This window comes from Onychomys torridus, chromosome 1, assembly GCF_903995425.1.
Source record: "Onychomys torridus chromosome 1, mOncTor1.1, whole genome shotgun sequence".
Taxonomy (NCBI): Eukaryota; Metazoa; Chordata; class Mammalia; order Rodentia; family Cricetidae; genus Onychomys; species Onychomys torridus.
In genome coordinates, this window is record NC_050443.1 from 138,428,671 (window position 1) to 138,450,197 (window position 21,527).

General features: G+C 34.5%; 1 protein-coding gene across 1 annotated transcript; it reads left to right on the forward strand.

Moving 5' to 3' along the window:
* Window positions 1-5,397: 5,397 nt before the first annotated feature.
* LOC118578009 (60S ribosomal protein L28-like) lies at window positions 5,398-5,610 on the forward strand. Its single transcript, XM_036178624.1, is given in 1 exon segment — window positions 5,398-5,610. A coding segment is annotated over 1 exon segment (213 nt).
* The last annotated feature ends 15,917 nt before the right edge of the window (window positions 5,611-21,527 follow it).

Here is a 21,527-nt window from a genome sequence, read left to right on the forward strand (position 1 = left end):
CTGAAGTAACACTTGCCCTGTCATTTGGTTTGAAATCATCCCATCAAAATAGTGATTCATGTCTGATGTCTATAAGGCTTGTCCCAGCATCATTGATCATCCCATTAAGCTAAGATGGAGGGTCATCTAGCTAAAAGATTTAAGGGTCAGTTGTATACAATCTATTTCTCAAATTGTTGGGCATTATCAAATAATTATGAGTGTAGTGAGGGCAAGTGTTGGTGTCCTTGATTAAAAATTGGATAGAACCTAAGACTGCTCTTAGAAATTATGATCATACTGAGAACCATTAAATGCATTGGATATAACCCAAATAAAAGATCAGTTGGTTTTAAAGTATCATTACCACTGTTACTGATGTATTAACATATTACCAAACCACAAAACAACATGAAAAGATTTGGAAGACATTAATTACTGTGATACACTTGTAAAATTGGAATGGACACAGATCTAATTTAAAGCCAGATGTAACATGGAAACATGTATTTAAGTGCCAAAGAATTACAGCCATCCATTTTTATCACAAGATAATCAATAACCATTGTCACAGGGTCAAAGGAGACCCTTTTATCATTGCTGCCTGGCCACAGGATATCTTCACTATTATATTTCTTTGAATCATCTATTTCTTCCAAAATCCCTACTAGTTCAAGTAATTTTCAAGCTTCTTTATAAAATGCTGTCTCTACAAAGACTTTTCTAATGGAATCAGAAGTTATACCTTTCTTGCTAATGTTCTATTATTTGACAGATAGGTAAGATGGTGACTCCAAAATTAGATATCTTCCCGATGCTTGACACTTAAAATGTTTGAAACCTACAAATGAATGAGTTATAAAATTAAATTATATAAATTAAAAGTGTAATTTTATTATTGTCTAAAAATAAAAGGGAAGAACATTGCTATGTGAAATCTATAACAAATCCTTATATAACACAAGAGAAGATAAATTCAATGATAATGTAGTGTTTTATTTGTGTCCTGATCTACTCCAAAAATAGTTACACTATTTAATGTCTTCATCTAGACATTTTAATTTTATACCAATTTTTTGTTTTAGATTAAAAACAAAACAAAACAACAACAAAACAAGGCTCAGTGTATGAAATAAATTTAATAACCTATGCCATCTCAGTCAAACCTAGGAAACATGTTACACGTTATTCATCTTACAAGAAAAAAATTTATAAATTTCAAGATGTGAATGAATTAATACATAAAGTCTTCTGACATAATAGTCTTTAAAAATGGAAAAGCAGATAGAAATGAATTCTGTAGATGCAGAGAAACAGCATTTTTCTACTAAAATTATATAACCATGTTTCTACCAAGGTGTCTCAGAAATTAAGAGAGACTCTAAGACATTACAAAGAGAAAGTGATAGACAATTAAAGGCCAACTTGTCCAAGTGATTAGTGTTCAACATCACCTCATGATAAAAATCTTCAAGAGGCTAAGGTTGTAGAGAGCATAACACCAGCACAATGAAGACTATATAAGCACACCTGTAACTATCAGTGTGCTAAAGGAGATAAATTTGAATTATTCCCACCAATATTGGGTATAAGACAAGGGTGTACACTGACCAAACTCCTATTCAATGTAGTACGTTAAACCTTAGTTATGACACTAAGAAAAGAGAAGGAAATAAAAGGATGGAAATAGGAAAAGAAAAAAACAAAAAAAAAATCCATATTAGCACATAAAATTATTCTACATACAAGAGACCTTAAAGATAAACAACCATATGAATACAAGCTTCATAAATTGGAGTCAATGGATTAAAAATGGAAAATATGTAAATAAGAAACATTCACAAAAAGAGGTCATGAAGCTGGGAAGGAAGGAGATGTCCCAATTACTCCTGAAGAGATTTGGAGAGAAAGTAGGGATGAGTATGGTAAAGATTTATTGAATGCATGTATGAAATTTTGAAAGAAAAGTACAAATTAATAAAAACTTTCTAAAAAGAAATTAAAGAAGATATTAGACAATGGCAAAAAACTCTCAATCTCATGGATTTGTAGAATTAATATTATAAAAATTGTCATACTCCTCTAAAAAGCAATTGATTCAATGCATGCCCAATCAAAACCCTGGCACAGTATTTTGTTCAACTAGAAATTAAAGTATCTAAAGTCATACAGAGTAAAAAGAGCCTAGACAGTAAAAGCAATTTTAAAAACACTCTTTTTTTTTTTTAAAGCAAAAAGAGTAACCTTGAAAGTATTGTGATAACTGATTTAAAACTACATGGCAAAGCCATAATAACAAAAATAGGATGCTACTGTCACAGAAATATTTAGGTAAATCAATGAAATACAGAGGAGAATCCAGATACTAGTCTTGCCACTCAATATTGGCAAGATTGTCAAAAACACACATTGGAAAAAAGAAAATATCATCAACTATTGTTGCTGGGAAAATAAAATATCTACATGAGGAAAAATGAACATGTGCCTTATCAGTCATTGTATTAAAGCATTGTCTAGATTAGTGGTTCTCAACCTTCCTAATGCTGAGAAGTTTTAATACAGTTCCTGATGTTGTAATGACCCACAACCATAAAATTATTCCTTTGCTACTTCATAACTGTAACTTTGCTACTGTTATGAATCATAATATAAATATATGATATGTGACCCCTCTGAAAGTTTGACCTCCAAAGTAGTCTCAACCCACAGGATGAAACTGCTATTCTAGAGGAACAGAACCTAAAGTATGATATATATCATATATAGTATATGGCAAATCATAAAAAAGGAAAACCTTTTGTTATGCATCATAATGTAAATATATGATATGCGACTCTTCTGAAAGGGTAGTTTGACCTCCAAAGTAGTCTCAACCCACAGGATGAAACTGCTACTCTAGAGGAACAGAACATATTGTATAATATATATCATATATACTATACATATATATTACATAAGTATAAATTTTGGATTTATTAGAATGGTTTACAGGCTGTGGTCCAGTTTGTTCAACAATGGCTGTCTACAAATGGAAGGTCTAAGAATCCAGTAGTTTTTCAGTCCATGAGGCTGGATGTCTTAGTTGGTCTTTGTTATAAACAGGAATCCAAGAAAAATATGCTCTAATACCAGTGAAGGAGTGGTTTTACTAACAAGAGTGAGAGCGAGCAGGCAAAGAGAGAGCAAGCTTCCTTCTTCTATGTCCTTTATCATAGGCTATCAGTAGAAGATATGGCCCAGATAAAGGTGGGTCTTTCTACCACAAAAATCCTGGATTGGAGAAGCATTTCAAATATTCAAATTAGACATGGTTCTTCCCACTTCAAATAATTTCATTAAGAAAAAAAAAAATCCCTCACAGGGTGCCCAGCTGTTTGGATTTTAATAAATTCCAGATGTAGTCAACTTGACAACTGAGAATATTCATCCTTCATCACATATTCTGTACAAAGTCAACTCCAAAGTGGAGAAAACACATCAATATAAAACCTGCCATGTTGAAACTTTGAGAGGAAGATGGGAAAAACAAGCTATAGATATAGGTAAATTTCTGAATCGGACACTATTCATTTGGGCTCTTTTCCCTGGGTGAGTTACTAACTGGTTTTCCTTTTTTATGATTTGCCACTTGATATATAATGTGATAAAGTTAAGAATGATGCCTTTTGAAAATTATAAAATAGATGCTTTGATTTATATTTCATCATCATTGAATTTTACTGTCAAACAGCATTATATATGACAGGGGAAGTCTTTTTAATTAACATATTTCATAGTACAAGAAAATTTTGTGAACAATTGTTCAAGTATTTAGTGAGATAGAATGGAATTAAAATGTTTGTAATACAGTTGTCTTTTTCTTTGTCTAGGACATATTTACCTTTCAGTTCTCATCCCATAAATCCATAGCAGGAGAAAGAGATTTTTACAAACTACATGTGAGATACTGATGTGTATTGGTGATATATGAATCTTGTTTATGTGGGACTCTTTCATCCATGTTTAATGTACTGCACTTAACTCATAATTTTGTTTGCTTTTCCTGGGTGTGTTGCCATGACATCATTGTTACTCTCTCTGTGATTTTTGTCTGCATTTAGTTATCTTTGTGAATTTCTTCTCTACTTCAGTTTTGCTTTATTGTCATTCCATGGTACTCAGGAAAGTTCTTTTTTTCTTTCAAATGAAAATGAATTTCCAAATACTTATTGGAAGAATAATGGCCTCTTTCTCTTTCTTAGCTCCCTAAGTAATCTGCTTTGCATAGCCAAAGGGGCTTCATAGTTCTCATTGGGTATGTTGAGAATGTCAGATTATTCTTGATTTTGCAGGTAGCTCCAAGATGATTACATGAATCCTTAAAATGATAAAATCTTTCCCAGATGAAATAAATTTATATGTGATGAAGAAAGAGAGATTTCTTTACTGACTGTAAATTAGAGACAGAATGTGGTCACTATCAATTGACTGTAGGCATGTTTTAGATGTTGTGAGAATAAAGAAAATGGATTTTTCCCTACCCTAGTTAGTGTTTCTATTGTTGCGATGAAACACAATGAACAAAATGCAAATTGGGGAGGAAAGGATTTATTTGGCTTACAATTCCATATCACTGTTCATTGTCAAAGGCAGTTCCAACAGAAACTCAAATGGGGCAGGAATTTGTAAGTGAGAGCTGATGCAGAGGCCATGGAGGAGTCTTGATTACTGGCTTGTTTCTTATGGCTTGCTCACTCTTCTTTCTAATAGAACCCAGGGCCACCAGTCAAGGGATGGAACCACCCACAATGGGTTGGGCCCTGTCCCATCAATCACTAGTTAAGAAAATGTTCCAGACTTACATACAGCCAGATCATATGGAAACATGTTCTTAATTAAGGTTACCTCCTCTCAAATGTCTTTAGGTTGTGTTAATTTGAGATTAAATTATCTAGCACACTCCCCTTGAGTCTCTCTATATACATACAATATAGATGATACTTCAATGTTATTCTACTTGGAGATGCTCTGGACCTCTTACTTTTAGCTCTGTCAAATACATTTGTGTTTTTGTGTTTTTCCAAATAGTCTGCTTATTAAAATTTGTTACAGTAGCAAGAAAGCATTGTCTTTCTGGATATATTCTTTCTTCCTATCATCTATCTATCTATCTATCTATCTATCTATCATCTATCATCTATCATCTATCTATCTATACATCTATCTATTTATCTATAAATCTGTCTATCTAAATATATATATTATCATATAATAATTATGCAATATAGTTATTGGAAGAAAACTTACAATCGCTAATTTACCAAAGCAGCATAATCCATATCAACAAATCCTTATACCCACATATAAGTATAGTCTCTCTTGTCAAGGAAACTTCTGCTCTTTCTGTTGCTGGTTGTCATAATGAGAGGAGTCACTGTCATGTCCATGCATCTGCACCAAATAATCCTGCTAAACTGTTCCAAATTTCTGATTAAGAGGAATAAGCAAACATAATAAACAGAGCTCAATAATCTGACGGCTTGTCACTCCTTCTGCTATAACTGTTTGATTCATCTCAAGATTATGGGAATGGAACCTGTGGCCAGTGGTGAAATGATTTTGGTGGTCATGAAATGGAGATCCAGTCACTGAAAACCTGCCACTTTTTGTGAGGACAACCATCCACAAGATTACCAGGGCTGTCTTCAGCAAATCTCATCTCATGGTGGTCATCATCATAGTCAGTGCAATTGTGAAAGGCCAGAAGCCTGTAGTGGTGAAGAGGAAATGGACTACTCCACAGCATCTCTTAAGCTTTATGCCTAGAAGCAATACAAAGTCCACTGAGTAGTTTAACCACCTCCACCACCAAAATAAATAGATGATAGATAGATAGATAGATAGATAGATAGATAGATAGATAGGTAGATAGATAGATAGATATAGAGAGAATGATAAATATAAAAGGAAAGTTCTCTTTGCAACAGAAAGAAATTATGACAGGAAACCACAACCAATCAAAATTCAGAGTTCTGGAGTCTAGTACCGAAGAATACATCTACAGAATATTCCTGTACCTAAGGTCAGGGACTACTGTGGGAGAGGGGCAGGGGAAGACTGTAAGAGACAGGAGATTAGGGACTATGTTGTGAGATTGTCTCATAGTAATAACAGAAGTTAAACCTATAAAGTCCCATCAATATGACTGTATAAATGTGACCTGAACAAGGATGACACCAATGGACATGCCAAAGTGGAAAAAAAAAAAAAAAAGGCCATGAGGCCTCCCAACCCACAAAGAACTATAGACAACTAAGGAAAGCTGGAAGCAGAAGAATTGTTCTTCTTCAGGAAGAAGAATACTAATTTGTTGTTCAGTGCCAAATGATCTGCCCTGAAAATAAATATATAATAACATTGTAAATACTGAACATTGTTTTCCTTTTTTAAAATTGTTGCTGCCTTGTTGGCCACAGCTGTCCAAATCAGTTCTGCCACCACCAGCAGCTGTTAGGCCTCAAGGGCCACAGGCAGAGGAAATTATGTTCCCTCAGGCACTGACTCTTTCAAAACGGTAAAGGGAACTTAACTAAATCTCTGTCCAAAGAACTCAAGAATCAAAGGTTAAGGTGGAATTCTGCCCTTCAGAGAGGCTAAATAGCAAGTAGCTCACCTCCTCTCCTTGTTCACATCCTCCAAAAAGCCTTCCTGCTTCTCCTCGCCCCTCCTTAAAAACCCTTCTCAATGTGGCTTCTCCTTACCACTTTCTGTCAGCTAATTGCTTCCTCAGCCTCCTGACTGCAGGTAAATTATATTAAACCAAACACATCTTTGCATCATTAAACAAATGTTCCAGAGAATAAATAAAAGTAACACATCTTAAAATAATATTCTACAACAGAACATGCTATATTTAGAAATATATGTGTATATAGATATAGACATATAATAACAGTGAAAAAAGAGGGCACAAAATTGATGAAGAATGAGATGGGTTTTATGGGAGGAATAAGAGGAAAGAAAGGAAAGGAGAAATATAATTAGATTATAATCCCCCATAAAGAAAAGAATAATATAAAATTTTAAAAATAATAAAAAAATTAAATGTGGATTGACCTTGGCTAAATCTACTGTATACATCTCTCTTACAGATTGACATTTCTCAAATCTAGTTTCATACTCAAATCTATTTGCTAGATCAAGATAAAGCATGTAGCATGTATTGGTGCATTTATTAAGGCAACTCCACGTAGTTAAAAAAGAGTTTTATTTTGGGAGGTAACTTACAGCTAGTAAAGGGGTAGGTCACAGGATCAGAAAGAGATGAGGGGCAGTCCAGCTGGGTTCTCTGGAGAACTCTGCTCAGTCTACCATCTAGCATCCAGGATCACCAGGAACTAAGAGACCCAACACATCCAAATCTCTGGTCTTAAGGGCTCCTGTCTCGGCCCTCCTCAGGGGCAGGCCGTAGGTAGGCATGACAGTTACTGGAAGCCTCACTGGGGGTAGTACTTCCAGGTCAAAGCTGGAACAGCTACCCACTGCAAGCATGTGTTAATAAATGGGCTTTGGTGGCATCTATATTAACTAATTCAACATTCTGAGTTAATGGATTATGAAAAGAGTCTCAGCAGCATGTATACATCTGACTTTAAACACATAAGAGCATTTTCCTTTATTTTTGCCTTCACAGCATATTTACTTTATTTTAATGAGTATTTTATTTCATGTATAATTACTACCATTAATTTTCTGACCAGTTTTCTAAGAGTTTAAATCTGTGAATGGAGAAGAAAGGATTGGTGGATAGGATGGTGAAGAAAAGAATAAACAATCTACTTAAACACACATACACATTTACTTCTCAGATCATCTATGAGGAAAAAACCAACAGTTAACAAATTTTCTGAATATCAACAAATTTGCAGTTACTGATACTATAGAGTTTATTTCTACAGAAAGATTCAACTATTCAAATAATGATGAAAGAAAAAATAGAAATAATTTAGTTCACCACTCAACGGATCATTCTTTCCAATATAGCATTATATGCTTTTCTACTATAGATATAGTATGATTTTACAACCTGAATTTTACACTAACTTATAAAAAATATTCTTCAAAATTAATAGTTTTAGCTCAATTATAGTATTGATAGGATTCTGTTGTATGCATTTCACATGTGGGAAATAAATGCATCTAAATATATGTTCTTCATTTCATCAAATTTTTACAATGAAGCTGTGGTTGTGTCCCATTTTTGAATTTGTAACTATTTCTCAGTTCAAGGCCCTAATCTGCCTAGGCCTCCCTGGCTATTATGGTGGCTGATGAGAGACCTGTGCTCAAAATTTCAGGGTGATTAAGTTGTTTTCTTTCATTTTTTTCTTTTATTTCTCCATGCATGAAATTAAGGCTATTTCTGATTATGTTAAATAGTATTAATCAGGCCTAATCAGAAGCTTAAATTCATGCTAAATTCTTCTTTTTAGGCTAGATGTGTGAAGTAAATTCTGTAACCTGATAGTATCTGAATTATAGAAGACGGTATGTTAGAAATGATTATTTTACTACATATAGTTTCTATATGAACACACGGAGACACCAACAGGAACCATATACAGAAAACTACTTTTAGATTTCATCTTACCTCTATCAGACTAGCTACAATAGTGAAAACAACTGACAAAAATACTGGCAAAGAGGTCAGGAAAATTCATATTTGGGTTGTAAATTGTTGCAGCCACTATGGCATTCCATCTGAAGAGTTTCAAAAAGCTAAAAATTGATCTATCATGTGACCCCACTATTCCACTTCTTGGCATATACACTATAGGCTGGAGACCTCCATAGACACTTGTCAGCCATTTTCCTCTCCACTCTAGTCACAGTACCTACGAAGTGAAAACAATCTAGATTTCCTCAACTGACTAATGGGTAATGAAAATTGTGTGTATATAATATGTATACATATATATTATACATATAAACACACATGATGAAATCTTTTATGGATCTCTAGTGAATGATGAAATAGGGAAACTGGCATAAAAAGTGATGGAACTAGAAAATATACTAGTAACCCAGACTCAAAAAGACAAACACCACATGTTCTTTCTTATCTGTGGATCTTACCTTCAGTCTTTAGATTTGAGTATAAAACCTGAAAAATCCACAGAAGCCAATAAAGTCTAATGGACCAGAGTAGAAGAGTTCCCAACACAAGGACAGTATAACAATAGTTTTATAAAAGGGGAAAAAATAAAAACTGGGAGCGAATGTTAACTAGGAGATGGGAAGGGAGATAATAACACAGGTTAAAAAAAAAGTAGAAATAAATAATATCACAGTTGTTTGATAAAGCCACAAGGAAAATATCATTTTAAAAGCATATTTTTAAATTATATGTATATATACACACATACATATGCATGCACACATCTATAATACAGGCACACACACATACATATATACACACACACAGATATATATCACATACATATGATGCTATACTACACAGGATAATCCCTGCAAGAGGAATAAGGCATATATTATCTAAGATTGTAAAACCATAGTCCCAGGTATTAAAAACCTCCCTTTAAGTTGTTGGTCAGGGATCCCAAAAGACACCCCAGACAATGCAGACTATTGCTCTTGCCTTTGATCTTGCCTTTGGTTGCCTCTCAGAACTTGGAAGGACTCTATTACTGAAGTTACCACATATTCAGATACAAGACTTGGAAGAATCAAGATAGAATTGACTTAGAGGCTTCCACTCTGAAAACTAGCTCTAATGGTTTTGAAAGACTCTATTCTAGATAAGGGAGAAATGCAATCAACAGTCCCATCCAACCATAAATCCTACAGATCACAATAATGACTGGCTTACCAAAATTATCCCAATTATTCGATAATGGTACTTATTTTGGGGTAACCAACAACTGTCTAATTGGACATCAGGTTTACTCAGTAAAATTTGTGCCCAGTACTGTAAACCTGGCCAAATATGTGTTACTGGAAAGGTTTTAGATCCTAAAGGAATACCTACTTCTATGATTTGCCTAAATCAATGTAATTTCTTTTTTCCCCCTGAAGTACCCAAAACAATAAATACAGGGTATTGTCAATGCTCTTTGTTATACACCATAATTGATGGTAAGACCATATAACTAAGGACACCATCCACTTTGGTTGCGGGACATAGAGAAATCAATATTGAGTAATATAATTTCTAACAGTATTTTAAATAATTATCTTTACACCTATAGATAAGTGTAGCACTCAACTCTCATCAAAGAAACTTCTCTTTTAAATAAACAGAAATTATTACAGAGATCTACAACTAGCCAGAAGGCAGAGAAAAAGTGACTGTGGGTTGTCTAGTCCTGATTAGTACATGTACAACACAACCCTTACACCTAAGACTCAGGGAACACAGGAATCAGGGGGAAACATTGTAGAGGTCAGAGGACCAAAGTGTATGGTTTAAGAAAATATATTCTCTATATATGACTTGGAAGTTGCACTAATGAAACCTCAAAAATATGATAGCCTAAAGACCTGAATAAAGAGGATATCAACTGATATGCCAATATGGAAGGAGGAGTTTTATAAGGTCCAATCCCTAGATGAGGAGTTACAAATAATTAATGACTTCAAAGAGAGAGAGAGAGAGAGTATCAATTTTATCCAGTGATAAGGCTCCTTACAGATTATCAATCCTCAATGGTCAGTCCTAAACGTATGTACTTATGAGCAACACTAAATATACTCAAAAGTGTGTGTGTGTGTGTGTGTGTGTGTGTGTGTGTGTGTGTAATTATAATAGAAAAAGTCATAAATTTGAGATGGAAATATAAGAGATAAGATACTGGAGGTATTACAAGTGGAAGAAAAAGGATAAAAACGATGTCAATGGAGTATTTATGTATGAAATTCTAAAAAATCTGTGTCTTTTAATATCTAGCATATTATAATATTTGCTAAGTTTCAAACTCTGGAAGGAATGACATGATACTAAGGTTATAATTTAAATATTTTACTTTTACTCAGAGTTAATTATGAAATAATCCATTTACATGTATCCATATCTTCCATTAAATTTTCTTCTATGAATTTGAAAATCGTGATATTCATTCTTAAAATTTCTCTCACATAGAGTCTGTTTCCATTTGTGGAATCTGATGTAAAAAAATTATAATCATTATCAGTGCTTGGATTAATCATTGAATGTTTCATTATTTTGGGGTGATCATTATGACAGACATTTAATAAGCTTCATCTGAAAATGTGCTTTGTTTCTACATCTAGGCTTTCCAAGCACTTCTAACATCCCTCTATTGATACTACTTGTTTCTTACCAACAATTCTAATCATTTTTTACTTAAAATCAATGCAACAAAATTCTCCTTGCATTAAATCCAAAATATTTTGTAGTAACTTTTTATTTTTCTGCTTATTAAAACTTTCACTCATATAAAAACTTTGTAAACATTAATGAACAGTATTTTTGGATACTTACTGAAATTGACTAGTTGTATAGATCTATATAAAATGTATCATAGTTTCATTTCTGTTTATAGTAAAGTTTTTAAATATATCTTTTAAACATTTGTCTATATAATTTTGGCTTCTTCTTCATAAAATTTCTTCTAATCATTCTTGTTACTTTTGACCCAAATCTATTTTCAAATTTAGATATTTCCATATATATATATATATATATATATATGGTAGGCAGTGTACCTAGATTTGGATGTAGAAATAGAAATACAAGTGCAGATATAAAGTTTGGCATGCATACACATGTACTCCCCATAATCTCTCTGAGTTTCCCACGTACATGCAGTTTTATATATGTGACTTTGCTATGTGTATGAAATTTTTCTCAATGGACAACACCCAACCTCTGTTCTTTTCCAATTATCATACCTTTATTTGTTTTATATAAGACTGTCCTTGCTAGGACTTCTAATTTTATGTTAAATACCAAATAATTACTTTTTGGCAGCCACTCTGTGTGTGATTGGTTATAAAGTCTTAATTGTTGACATTGTATGCATGAGATTTTCTTTTTATGTGACAAAGATATTGCCCCTATAAAGGAGTATCATCCTATTTCTATTACAAAATTCATTTAAAAAATTTCTTGCTTTTCCATCTTTCTCTACATATCCTACACTTACACACTTATACTCTTCTCAATTTGTGATTCAGGTGAGTCAAATTATTAACTGTACTTATTAATATGTGTACTTATGTAGAGGTCCCATTGTATCTTGAAAATTTAAATGTTGATCCATTTATTGTATGTATTGTTGTGCATTATGGTGGTCATTTCTCATACAATAGTGAGGCTTTCTGTCCTAGATATTTATGATGTTACACCATGCAGACATTCATCTGATCTTATTTGTATTGTTCTTATCTAGTTTGGGTACTAATGTTATGCTAGCTTCTTAAGAAAAATGTAGTGGATTTACTCATATGTTCAAAATTTAATATACAAGTTCTCTGCTTTTGAATAATGAGCTAGAACCTGTTTAATACAATATCTGACTCCTGTGTAAAAAAAAAAAAACCCATCTTAAGTGTGTGGCTAGTAGACAGGAGATGAAATAATCCATGATTTAAGTGGATTCTGTAATATAGGAAAAGAAAATCATCTTGAATGGGAAGGACCATTATGATGAGGACTTATTCAAATACAAATTTGCCTTTCAACAGAGTCCAGAGGTAGCTTATCTGTATTATATTTTCACAGAATTTATGAGTTACATGGGATTCTATATGTATTTCTAAAATATCTAAATGAATATTATATATTACCCAATAAAATGAATATTATATATTACCCATAAATTTGGAAAATAACACATTTAGAAATTATGCAATGATGTCTGTGAGTGATTTAGGGTAGATGTAAACAGGAAATGGTAAGCTTAATGAAGAGCTGAAAAGTAAGCAGAACCTGGTCTGGCCTTAACTGAGCACATAAAAAGGAAATTCCTCATTCACTTTTTAAATGTGTTGTTTTCTTCAAAGATGTAGAATATTCAATCTAGAGTATTGCTTCACATATACCATACATAGATGGATATTTTTAAAGTGTTCTGTTGTCTTTGTTCCATATTCAAACTCATATGATAGAATTTGAATATGCATTTACTTCCCTTGGGACCTGGCATCTGAGAAGATTGTCCCAGGACAACAAATGTTAAGTATTCCATGCAAGAGAGAAAAGAAACTTAAACCTAAATGAACCATCTTGCAGACTGTCTGAACATACACATATGGGTACCCACCATCTGAGTTCTGTATCTAATACAATTTTACGTGTTTATATAAGGTTTTTGATTAAAACTTTTTTTAATCACTAGTTTGGACTAGAATTATTGTAATATTGATTAACTCTGTGTTACTAAGTGAGATGCAAAGAACAAAAACAATGATTCTAGTTTCATTTGTGTTATCAGTTCTAAGATACTAAATACTGGTAATGACAATCTTTGAATTTAACACTTAAAATTCAGGCCAAGACCAACATGGGGATTATTCATTACCAATGTTAAAGTAAGGGTGAGAGAAGCCCTGTCAGCATATACATCATAATTACTACAGCCATAATCAGTATGGTTGGACTGATGGGAAAGGGATATCTGTGCTTGAAATGTGCACTGAATGGTCTGTGTACCAGTGCTGCCACCGAGACCCAAGGTATTTCCCAAACAAATCTTCCAGAAAGGCTTCTAATTTTTAGGGTCTGTGCAAATGTAGAGTCATGGTATAACTAGATTTTAACTATGGTGTATATGGGCATCCTGACATCCTACATAGGGTATTGGAGTCACTGTCTTGAGTCAGTAAGTCACATCTACCTGTTCCATAGGGAACTGGTTGGATAAGCATGTCTGTACCAACCATATCAGGATGAGGAATATGTGAGAACAGAAACCTCCCTGATAAAAGAACATCCAATCTACACTAAAAATGTATGCTTAGGTGATATAAAATTATACCAGTTCACTCACTTTATTTGTACCCTACATAGCTGAATACTTTACTTATGTATTTGATACAATTGTAATAAGTTCATATGTATTTATAGAACACTATGTAACTAAAAATGAACATTTCAAAGCATGACATTTTTGAGCAATAGAAACATATAATACCAGATCCACATTATGAATGTATGTATAATAATAAACATATACAAATGGTTTATATATATATACATACATAAAATCATTTATATATATACATATATATATATATATATTTCCTTAATCATTTATTTAAGGACATTTAAAATGACAGAATTAAAGACTAGAAGAAAGTGCATGCCCACTACCCCTTTTCATATTAACAGTTAGGTATTGTTTACTCATAACTTTCAGTAGCTTAAGGGTATTAAGTTCTCAAAATTACATTTTATGAACAATTAAAGGATACTAAGAGTATTGCTTATTAGAAGTAATGAATATTATTAACCAGAATATTGTAAATTATAAATAAGTGAGTGACACTGAGTAAGTATAGAATACATAGTCCCTGTAATGTACATTTCCAGAACCAACTTCGTATTGAATAAAGATGTTTGAAACTTTTAAGTTGTGGAGTAGATTTTCTACACTTTCAATTAAGAAACAGAGAAAGGGCTCTCCCCACCGTGTGTGTGTGTGTGTGTGTGTGTGTATACATATCCATTCCATGTATGTAGACATATGTGTGGGGGAGAGTAGGCATGTATGGGTTTGCATTAACAGAGAGCAGCACTGGGTGTTTTCTTCAATTACTTTCTACAGTACTTTAGATATAATCTATGCTGGTCAGTTTTCTATTACTATGATTAAACACCATAACCAAAGCAACTTGGGGAGAAAAGAATTTATTTCAACTTACACTTTATAATCCTTTGGGGCAGGAACCTAGAGTAAAGAAATGAAACAGAATCCATGAAAGAATGCTGCTTACTAGCTTGCTCCTCATGGCTTGATCAGCTAGCTTTATTTTATGATTCAATCCCAACTACCCAGGGATGGTGTGGTGGTCTGAATAGGTATGGCTCCATAAACTCATGTGTTTGAATTCTTGGCTCATAGGGAGTGGCACTATTAGGAGCTGTGGCTTCATGGATATGGTCTTGGAGGAAGTGTGTCACTGTGGAGGCAGGCTTTGAGATCTCATATATGCTCAAGCTACTCCCAGCATGGCACACAGTCTCTCTTCTGCTGCCTGTGGTTCAAGAGATATAACTCCCAGCTCCTCCAACAACATGTCTGCCTGCATGCTGTCATGCTTTTTGTTATGACAATAAAGAACTAAACCTCTGAACTGTAAGCCAGCTCCAATTAAACATTTTCCTTTATAAAAGAGTTGCCATGGCCATGGTGTCTCTTCACAGCAATAAAACCCTAATGAAGAGAAGTGAGCACTGCCCCAAATGGGGGATGATCCCTTCCATATCAATCATTAATCAAGACAATGGCCATCAAACTTACCAACAAGTAATCAGATGGAGACATTTTCTCAGTGAAGTTTCCTCTTTCCAGATGACCCTAGCTCATGTCTTGTTGACAAAAAAAAAAAATTTTAATAAAGTAACCAGGACACAAAGAATCTCTCTCAGAACCCAAACCTTGCTGAATCTGCTAGACTGGGTGACCAAGTTAGCCATGGTGAAAAGGGGAATGCTCCTACTGTCTTTGTTTTACCAGAGCTGAGATTAGTGGTGCACATTGCCATGACAGTTTTAAATGGATGTGGATGATAAAATTCAAGTCCCCTTTGGGAATCTGTCATTTAAAGAAACATAACACTTGGTCTAGATGCATTAAAAGCATGAATTCTAGTAAATACAAACTGTGAAGAAGATGATAACTAGAGTAAACAGTTTACCTGCTTCCTGTTTAAGCAGTTAAAATTTGACATCACATATAAAACAAAAACATTGAAATTCATTAAACATAACCATTTTAAAACATATAACAACATGGATCCATCAATAGATAAACTAGACAAAGAGTTACAGAATTAGTGCTGTTGATCTGTGACCATCTGGTGGTGGGGATTAAGATCTGGTCCTCTTTCCATTAAATAATAGCATCTTATCAGTGTGTTCACCCTCCTCCCACCCATACCATCTACAATGAATAATCGCTTTCCTCTAATTTTAGTGCACATAATTTTCCTCACAACATGATTTTGAAAATGTATGGGACTTAGATTCTTTTCATGTTTACCAATTATATCAAATAAAAGAATTTGTAAAGTTTAGACTATATGAACTTTGTTTTTAAATTTTTAAAAATATCTCTTTAGAATTCCACTTTTTTGGTCAGCTGTTTGTATTCCACAGTGCACCTGGGGAAGTCAGAGGACAAAATGTGGGAGTTGGCTCCTTTCTCCCATCATATGACTTTGGTCCTCTGTCTTGATAAAATTGCCTTTATTCACTGAGCCATCTTGCTGGCCAGAGAAAGTATAGGTTTTGTGCAGAGCATCCTGTGAACTCTGTGTTTAATTTCTGCACCTCAGGAACACTTCTCTAAGAGAAGTCCAGGTGCTGAAGAGTTTGCTGTTACAACATGCAAATCGTTTTTTTCGGATGAAGATTTTTAAATGTCGTTTGAGTATGTGAGTGGAAGGCAGGCAAGTTAAGATGAATGAACAGGTAAGTGAGGAAAAGAAGTATTCAGAAAAAGAACTGTAGTGTCAGATGACTAAGTTTCCTAATGATGTCAGTGTTAGGTCACAAGAGTTGCTGAAATGCCAGAAGTTGGCAGTGTTCCTGAAAGTGTGGTATGTTCAGAGCAGCCTGAGACTGTTTCTATTGGCCGCTGCTCATGGGAGGCTCTTCTGCCAGCTCCAAGTAGGATGATCAAATTTCTCTCACCTGGATAAAAGCCAGATGCATAAATTCATGAAATTGTCTATTCAGGTGGATCTTCTTTGTTTTGTTGCTATTATTGACTTGTTGATTTTGCTTTTGTTATTTTTTGAGGCAGGGTCTCCCCTGTGTATCCTTGGCTGTCTTTGAACTCACTGTGTAGACCAGGCTGGTCTCAGACTCAGAGACCCACCTGATTAAAGGTGTGTGCTATTAGACCTAGCCCAATGAAATGTTCTAACTTCACCAAAATGTGTATATGTGTGTGTGTGTGTGTGTGTGTGTGTGTGTGTGTGTGTGTGTGTGTGTGATTATTTGGCAGCTAATTCTGTGAAGCAGCTCACAGTGGGAATTTAGGACACTCCCTTACTTTTTAACTCATTACAATCTTAAAAGCCAGTGGTTGTCAACATCCCTAATGCTGCTACCTTATAAAACAGTTGCTCATATTGTGGTGACCCCAACCATAAAGTTATTTTTGTTACTAAGTCATAACTGTAATTTGTCAACTATTATGAATCACAATGTGAATATTTTTGGAGACAAAGGTTTGCCAAAGGGGTCACAACCCACAGGTTGAGAACTGCTGTATGAGCTATGCTTTATTTAGGAATCACAGGTATTTGTGAGGTTTATAGAAATTGACTGTAATGTGATTAGGAAAAAAACACCATTAGTTTTCATACAGACATTTTTAGTATAACTTTTACCTATGACTTAAAAACATATGCTCCTTTTGAAAATATTCATTAACCTTTCACATGATGTATAACTAGCTTCATCACAGTGGATAAAAAATAAATCCCACTTAGAGTTTTGAAAGAGAGACCCAGTGGGAAATACACAAATGGTAAACTCTACCGAAGGACACAAAAAGCCCCATAAAACATCAGAGGGGTTATGGAGGTCTATGGATTTTAATTGCTGTGTGCCATTGGGCCTTTACAAAGCAATCAAGCAGGCAATCTCCAAAGACATTCCTGCCATAATACATTTAACAACAGAGTTCTCACCCCGTCGGCAGACTAGGGTTTATGAAGGTCCCAATAGCAATTAATGACCTTGTACTCTAAGGGGAGTGGGTAGAACGGGGGAAGGGTGGAGAAAGGTGGGGGGGAGGAGGAGAGGGAGGGTTAAATTGGCTCAATTTTGATGCATTATATTAGTATAGAAATGACAATTTCAAAAGGAAGCAAAGCAAATACCACTAATTGTGTTCTTTGCTTTTCCCCAAAAGGGGAATTAGTTTTTTTAAAGTATTAATGAAATTGATTGTCAATTATAAAATGGCTTTGAATATTTTTAAAGTTGGAACAGTGAAATTGGCAGATTTATTTATTTTTGGCTACAATACATTGTATCAGTGGCTTTAATATAAACACATGATAGCTATAAGTTTTCATAAATCTTAAGTGTTCATTTTGGCTAACTCTAAAGTCAATGGTAGTGGCTAATATTAATAGTTATACCCACTTTCCATCACAGAGTACATCATCTAACCCCATGTTGTGGCAGTCCCTTTACCAGTAAAAACTGGAGAGACAAACAAACATAACACAAGGCCATATTTATTACTAGTGACTACACTGTCACTCAAATGTGGGTTTTTCTTTTATGATTCTGAATGTAATGCTGCCTACCTCCTAATATAGCACTGAAGCCAGTATCATATGACTATGTTAGTAGTCAAGTTCTGTGCTGAAGTCACTTCCTTCCAACAGTTATCTAGGTCTTTGAGTACAATGAAAGTGTTTGCATAACAAGTGTCCTTGTTATCTCCTTCCTATGTCCTTTGGAATGCCCACTGAAAAGACAAAGCACTGTTGGAGAATCTTCCTTACAAATCCACAGAGACCTCAGAGAGTCTGGACACAGTGCTGCTTCCCTCTGGTATCCCAATGCCCCTATTGACTAGACCCACTGTTCTCCAGAGAACCCTATTTGGTAGCCTTCTCATTTAATTCCCATTTGTAATAGCTATTTGGTCACCCTAGCAATTGGGTTGAGTTCTCCAGGGCTCAATTTCTGTCTATTACTTCACAGAGTGGGATCTTGGAGAAGGGTAGTTTAAACAAAGTTACTAAGCCAAAAAAAGAGGATGTCTTGGTGAATTATATTTGCCTCCCTTCAGACTTTCCCATTTCCACTCATTTCTACTCCACAGTTACATGTGCACAATGCTGTACGTCACTGTTACCGATGTTGTCAACTTCTGGTACCACTTTCGCTATTACTTATTTAAGACTTTTCTCTACATCAACTTGCATTTTCACATAGCTCCACATTCTAACCAATAACATGTTTATTATGCCAATCATATTATATCATGTAGCTTACTATTTACATTAAAATAAATATTTTTGTGCAAAAATCAAACATACATGTGAACACACACATACATAGGCACACACACACAATTAAGCAGGCAATAGCTCCTCTGTCCCATAAGAGAGAGGCCAGGGAGAAAGAAATCTGAGGGAAATGACTGTGTTACACTCCAACAATAAGCATTGTGGTCCTTTCATAATTCTCCAAACTTTCTTGAGTTGAGCTCATTTTAAAATGATTGTCAAAAGAAAACTTGCATCTTGATGGGAAGAGCAGAGTGTTGTGACACAGTTGTCAGCACCTGTCTGTGTTTGCTTAGCTGGATTTGTGGTTTAGACTTTGGTTAATTAAAGAATTTGTAACACTGAATTAGAACCATTTTTTTAATGTCTCCCTCCATATACTGTGACTACTAACCATCATTTTTAAGAGTTCATATGTGTTTTATTTTATTTTGTTTTCCCCCTGTAGCATACTTGTGTCTGATAAACAGTAGTCATGACATGGTTGAGTGGTCTGACACAATATGTATATCTGCTGGGTCTGGAGAGATGGCTCAGTGGTTAAGAGCACTGTTTGCTCTTCTAGATGGATCAGTGTTCAGTTCCCAGCACTCACTTGGCAATTCCCAACTGTCTGTAAGTATGGTTCTAGGGGATCTGACACCCTCACACAAATAAAACAAAAATGCATATAAAATAAAATTAAATAAAATTTTATAAAAGAATATCTCCTAAAATTTGATATATAAGTGTTTCCATAAGGAACATATCACAGAATCCATTATCTACTGTATTTTATGTGATGGTATTTTGGTGCTATGGATCAGTTCTCACATCATCAGGAAGAAACACTGGTAACAACAATATTAATTTTATTTGCATTTGCGCAGATGAGGGCTATTTAAAAACTGTACATGCATTTTTGTGTTTAAACAATATTTAAATACTGTGGTATAGTTTGTAAAGATAATTTCCTGGGTTGTAATCTCATATCTGTACACCTGAAAATTAGATTGACTGAAAGTCTACCTTCTAACTTCAGGCTCACTTGGAACAATATGCTAAATACCTCAGTGTAAATGAACAGTGTCTCTTTGAGCAATCACATGGTAAGCCTTCCATCTTCTCATAGGTTTACCACCTTATGAGAGAAATGCCATCCTCACAGGAGTTCAAGGTCTCCAAACCCTGTTCCTACCACCCCTCTTATCTTATCAAGCTCTTCAGGATTTGCCTAGCTCTGGTCATGCAGGTCTTTGTTCTGCTGCAACAGGTGAGGATTTTTCTAACTCAAAGTCCTTATGGATCTTAATCAATTTACATCACTGCTGAGCCAATTTATCACTGTCTCTCACATGCCTTATTAATTTATTTCTTTAATTAAGGTTTCCCCACCTAGGACTCCACACAGATCAGGTCTGTGATTATGTGGTTTACTACTTTAATGCCTGGCACTACAAAAATGCTTGTCATTTGTTATGTAAATTGGCATATTGTTTTGCAAATTGAATGAATAATAGAATTTAGATTGTCTTCTCTTTCCTTTCCTTCACTCCCATCCTTTCTTCTCTTTATCTTTTTTTGTAAGGTTCAAACAGCTTAAAAGAGGTGCCATATTTCACATGTACCTGTGGAAGCCTACAATGGAGTCCCAGTTCCTGATATCTGGCCAACTTATCCTTGTCATCTTCACTAATTTGCAAAAATATTTAGTTTACTTTATGTCTATGGGTGTTTTGCCTGCATGTATGACTGCACACCTCATGTGCATCTGGTGTCCAAAGAGTTCAGAAAAGGCCATCAGATCACCAAATATACACTGCTTACCTAGCGGTCACCTCTGCAGGGCTATTTTTGTCAATCTGACCTCAGGAGAGAATTTTTAACAGGAATTTGGCTCCAAAACTGCAGATTGTCTTCAAATACATCAAATTAAGATGACATTGTCGTGCTATTTTTGTTCAAGCAGTGCAGAACAGTTGGAGAGATAGCATATATAAGTGAAGCCAATGCTGGTGCAAGACAGCACATGTACAGTGATTGTAAAGTATTTCTCAGCTTATGTGAAAGGCACTCACTAGTACAGATCAGTTTATTTTGTAATCAGCACCTGTGAAAGCAACAGTTTTCTATCATTTGTGGAGTAAAAAATACAAAAGCAATATGCATCATATTTAAATTGCAAGATTAAGGTGCTTGTATGTATGCATGTATGTATGATCAATGCCAAGGTTTTGGTAGTTTATCACTCAGGCATCAGATAATCATCACTCTATATAACCCAAAGGTCATGTAAAAGGAAAGTTCTGGGATATATAATCCAATTGATAAAGAAAAAAAAATGACAA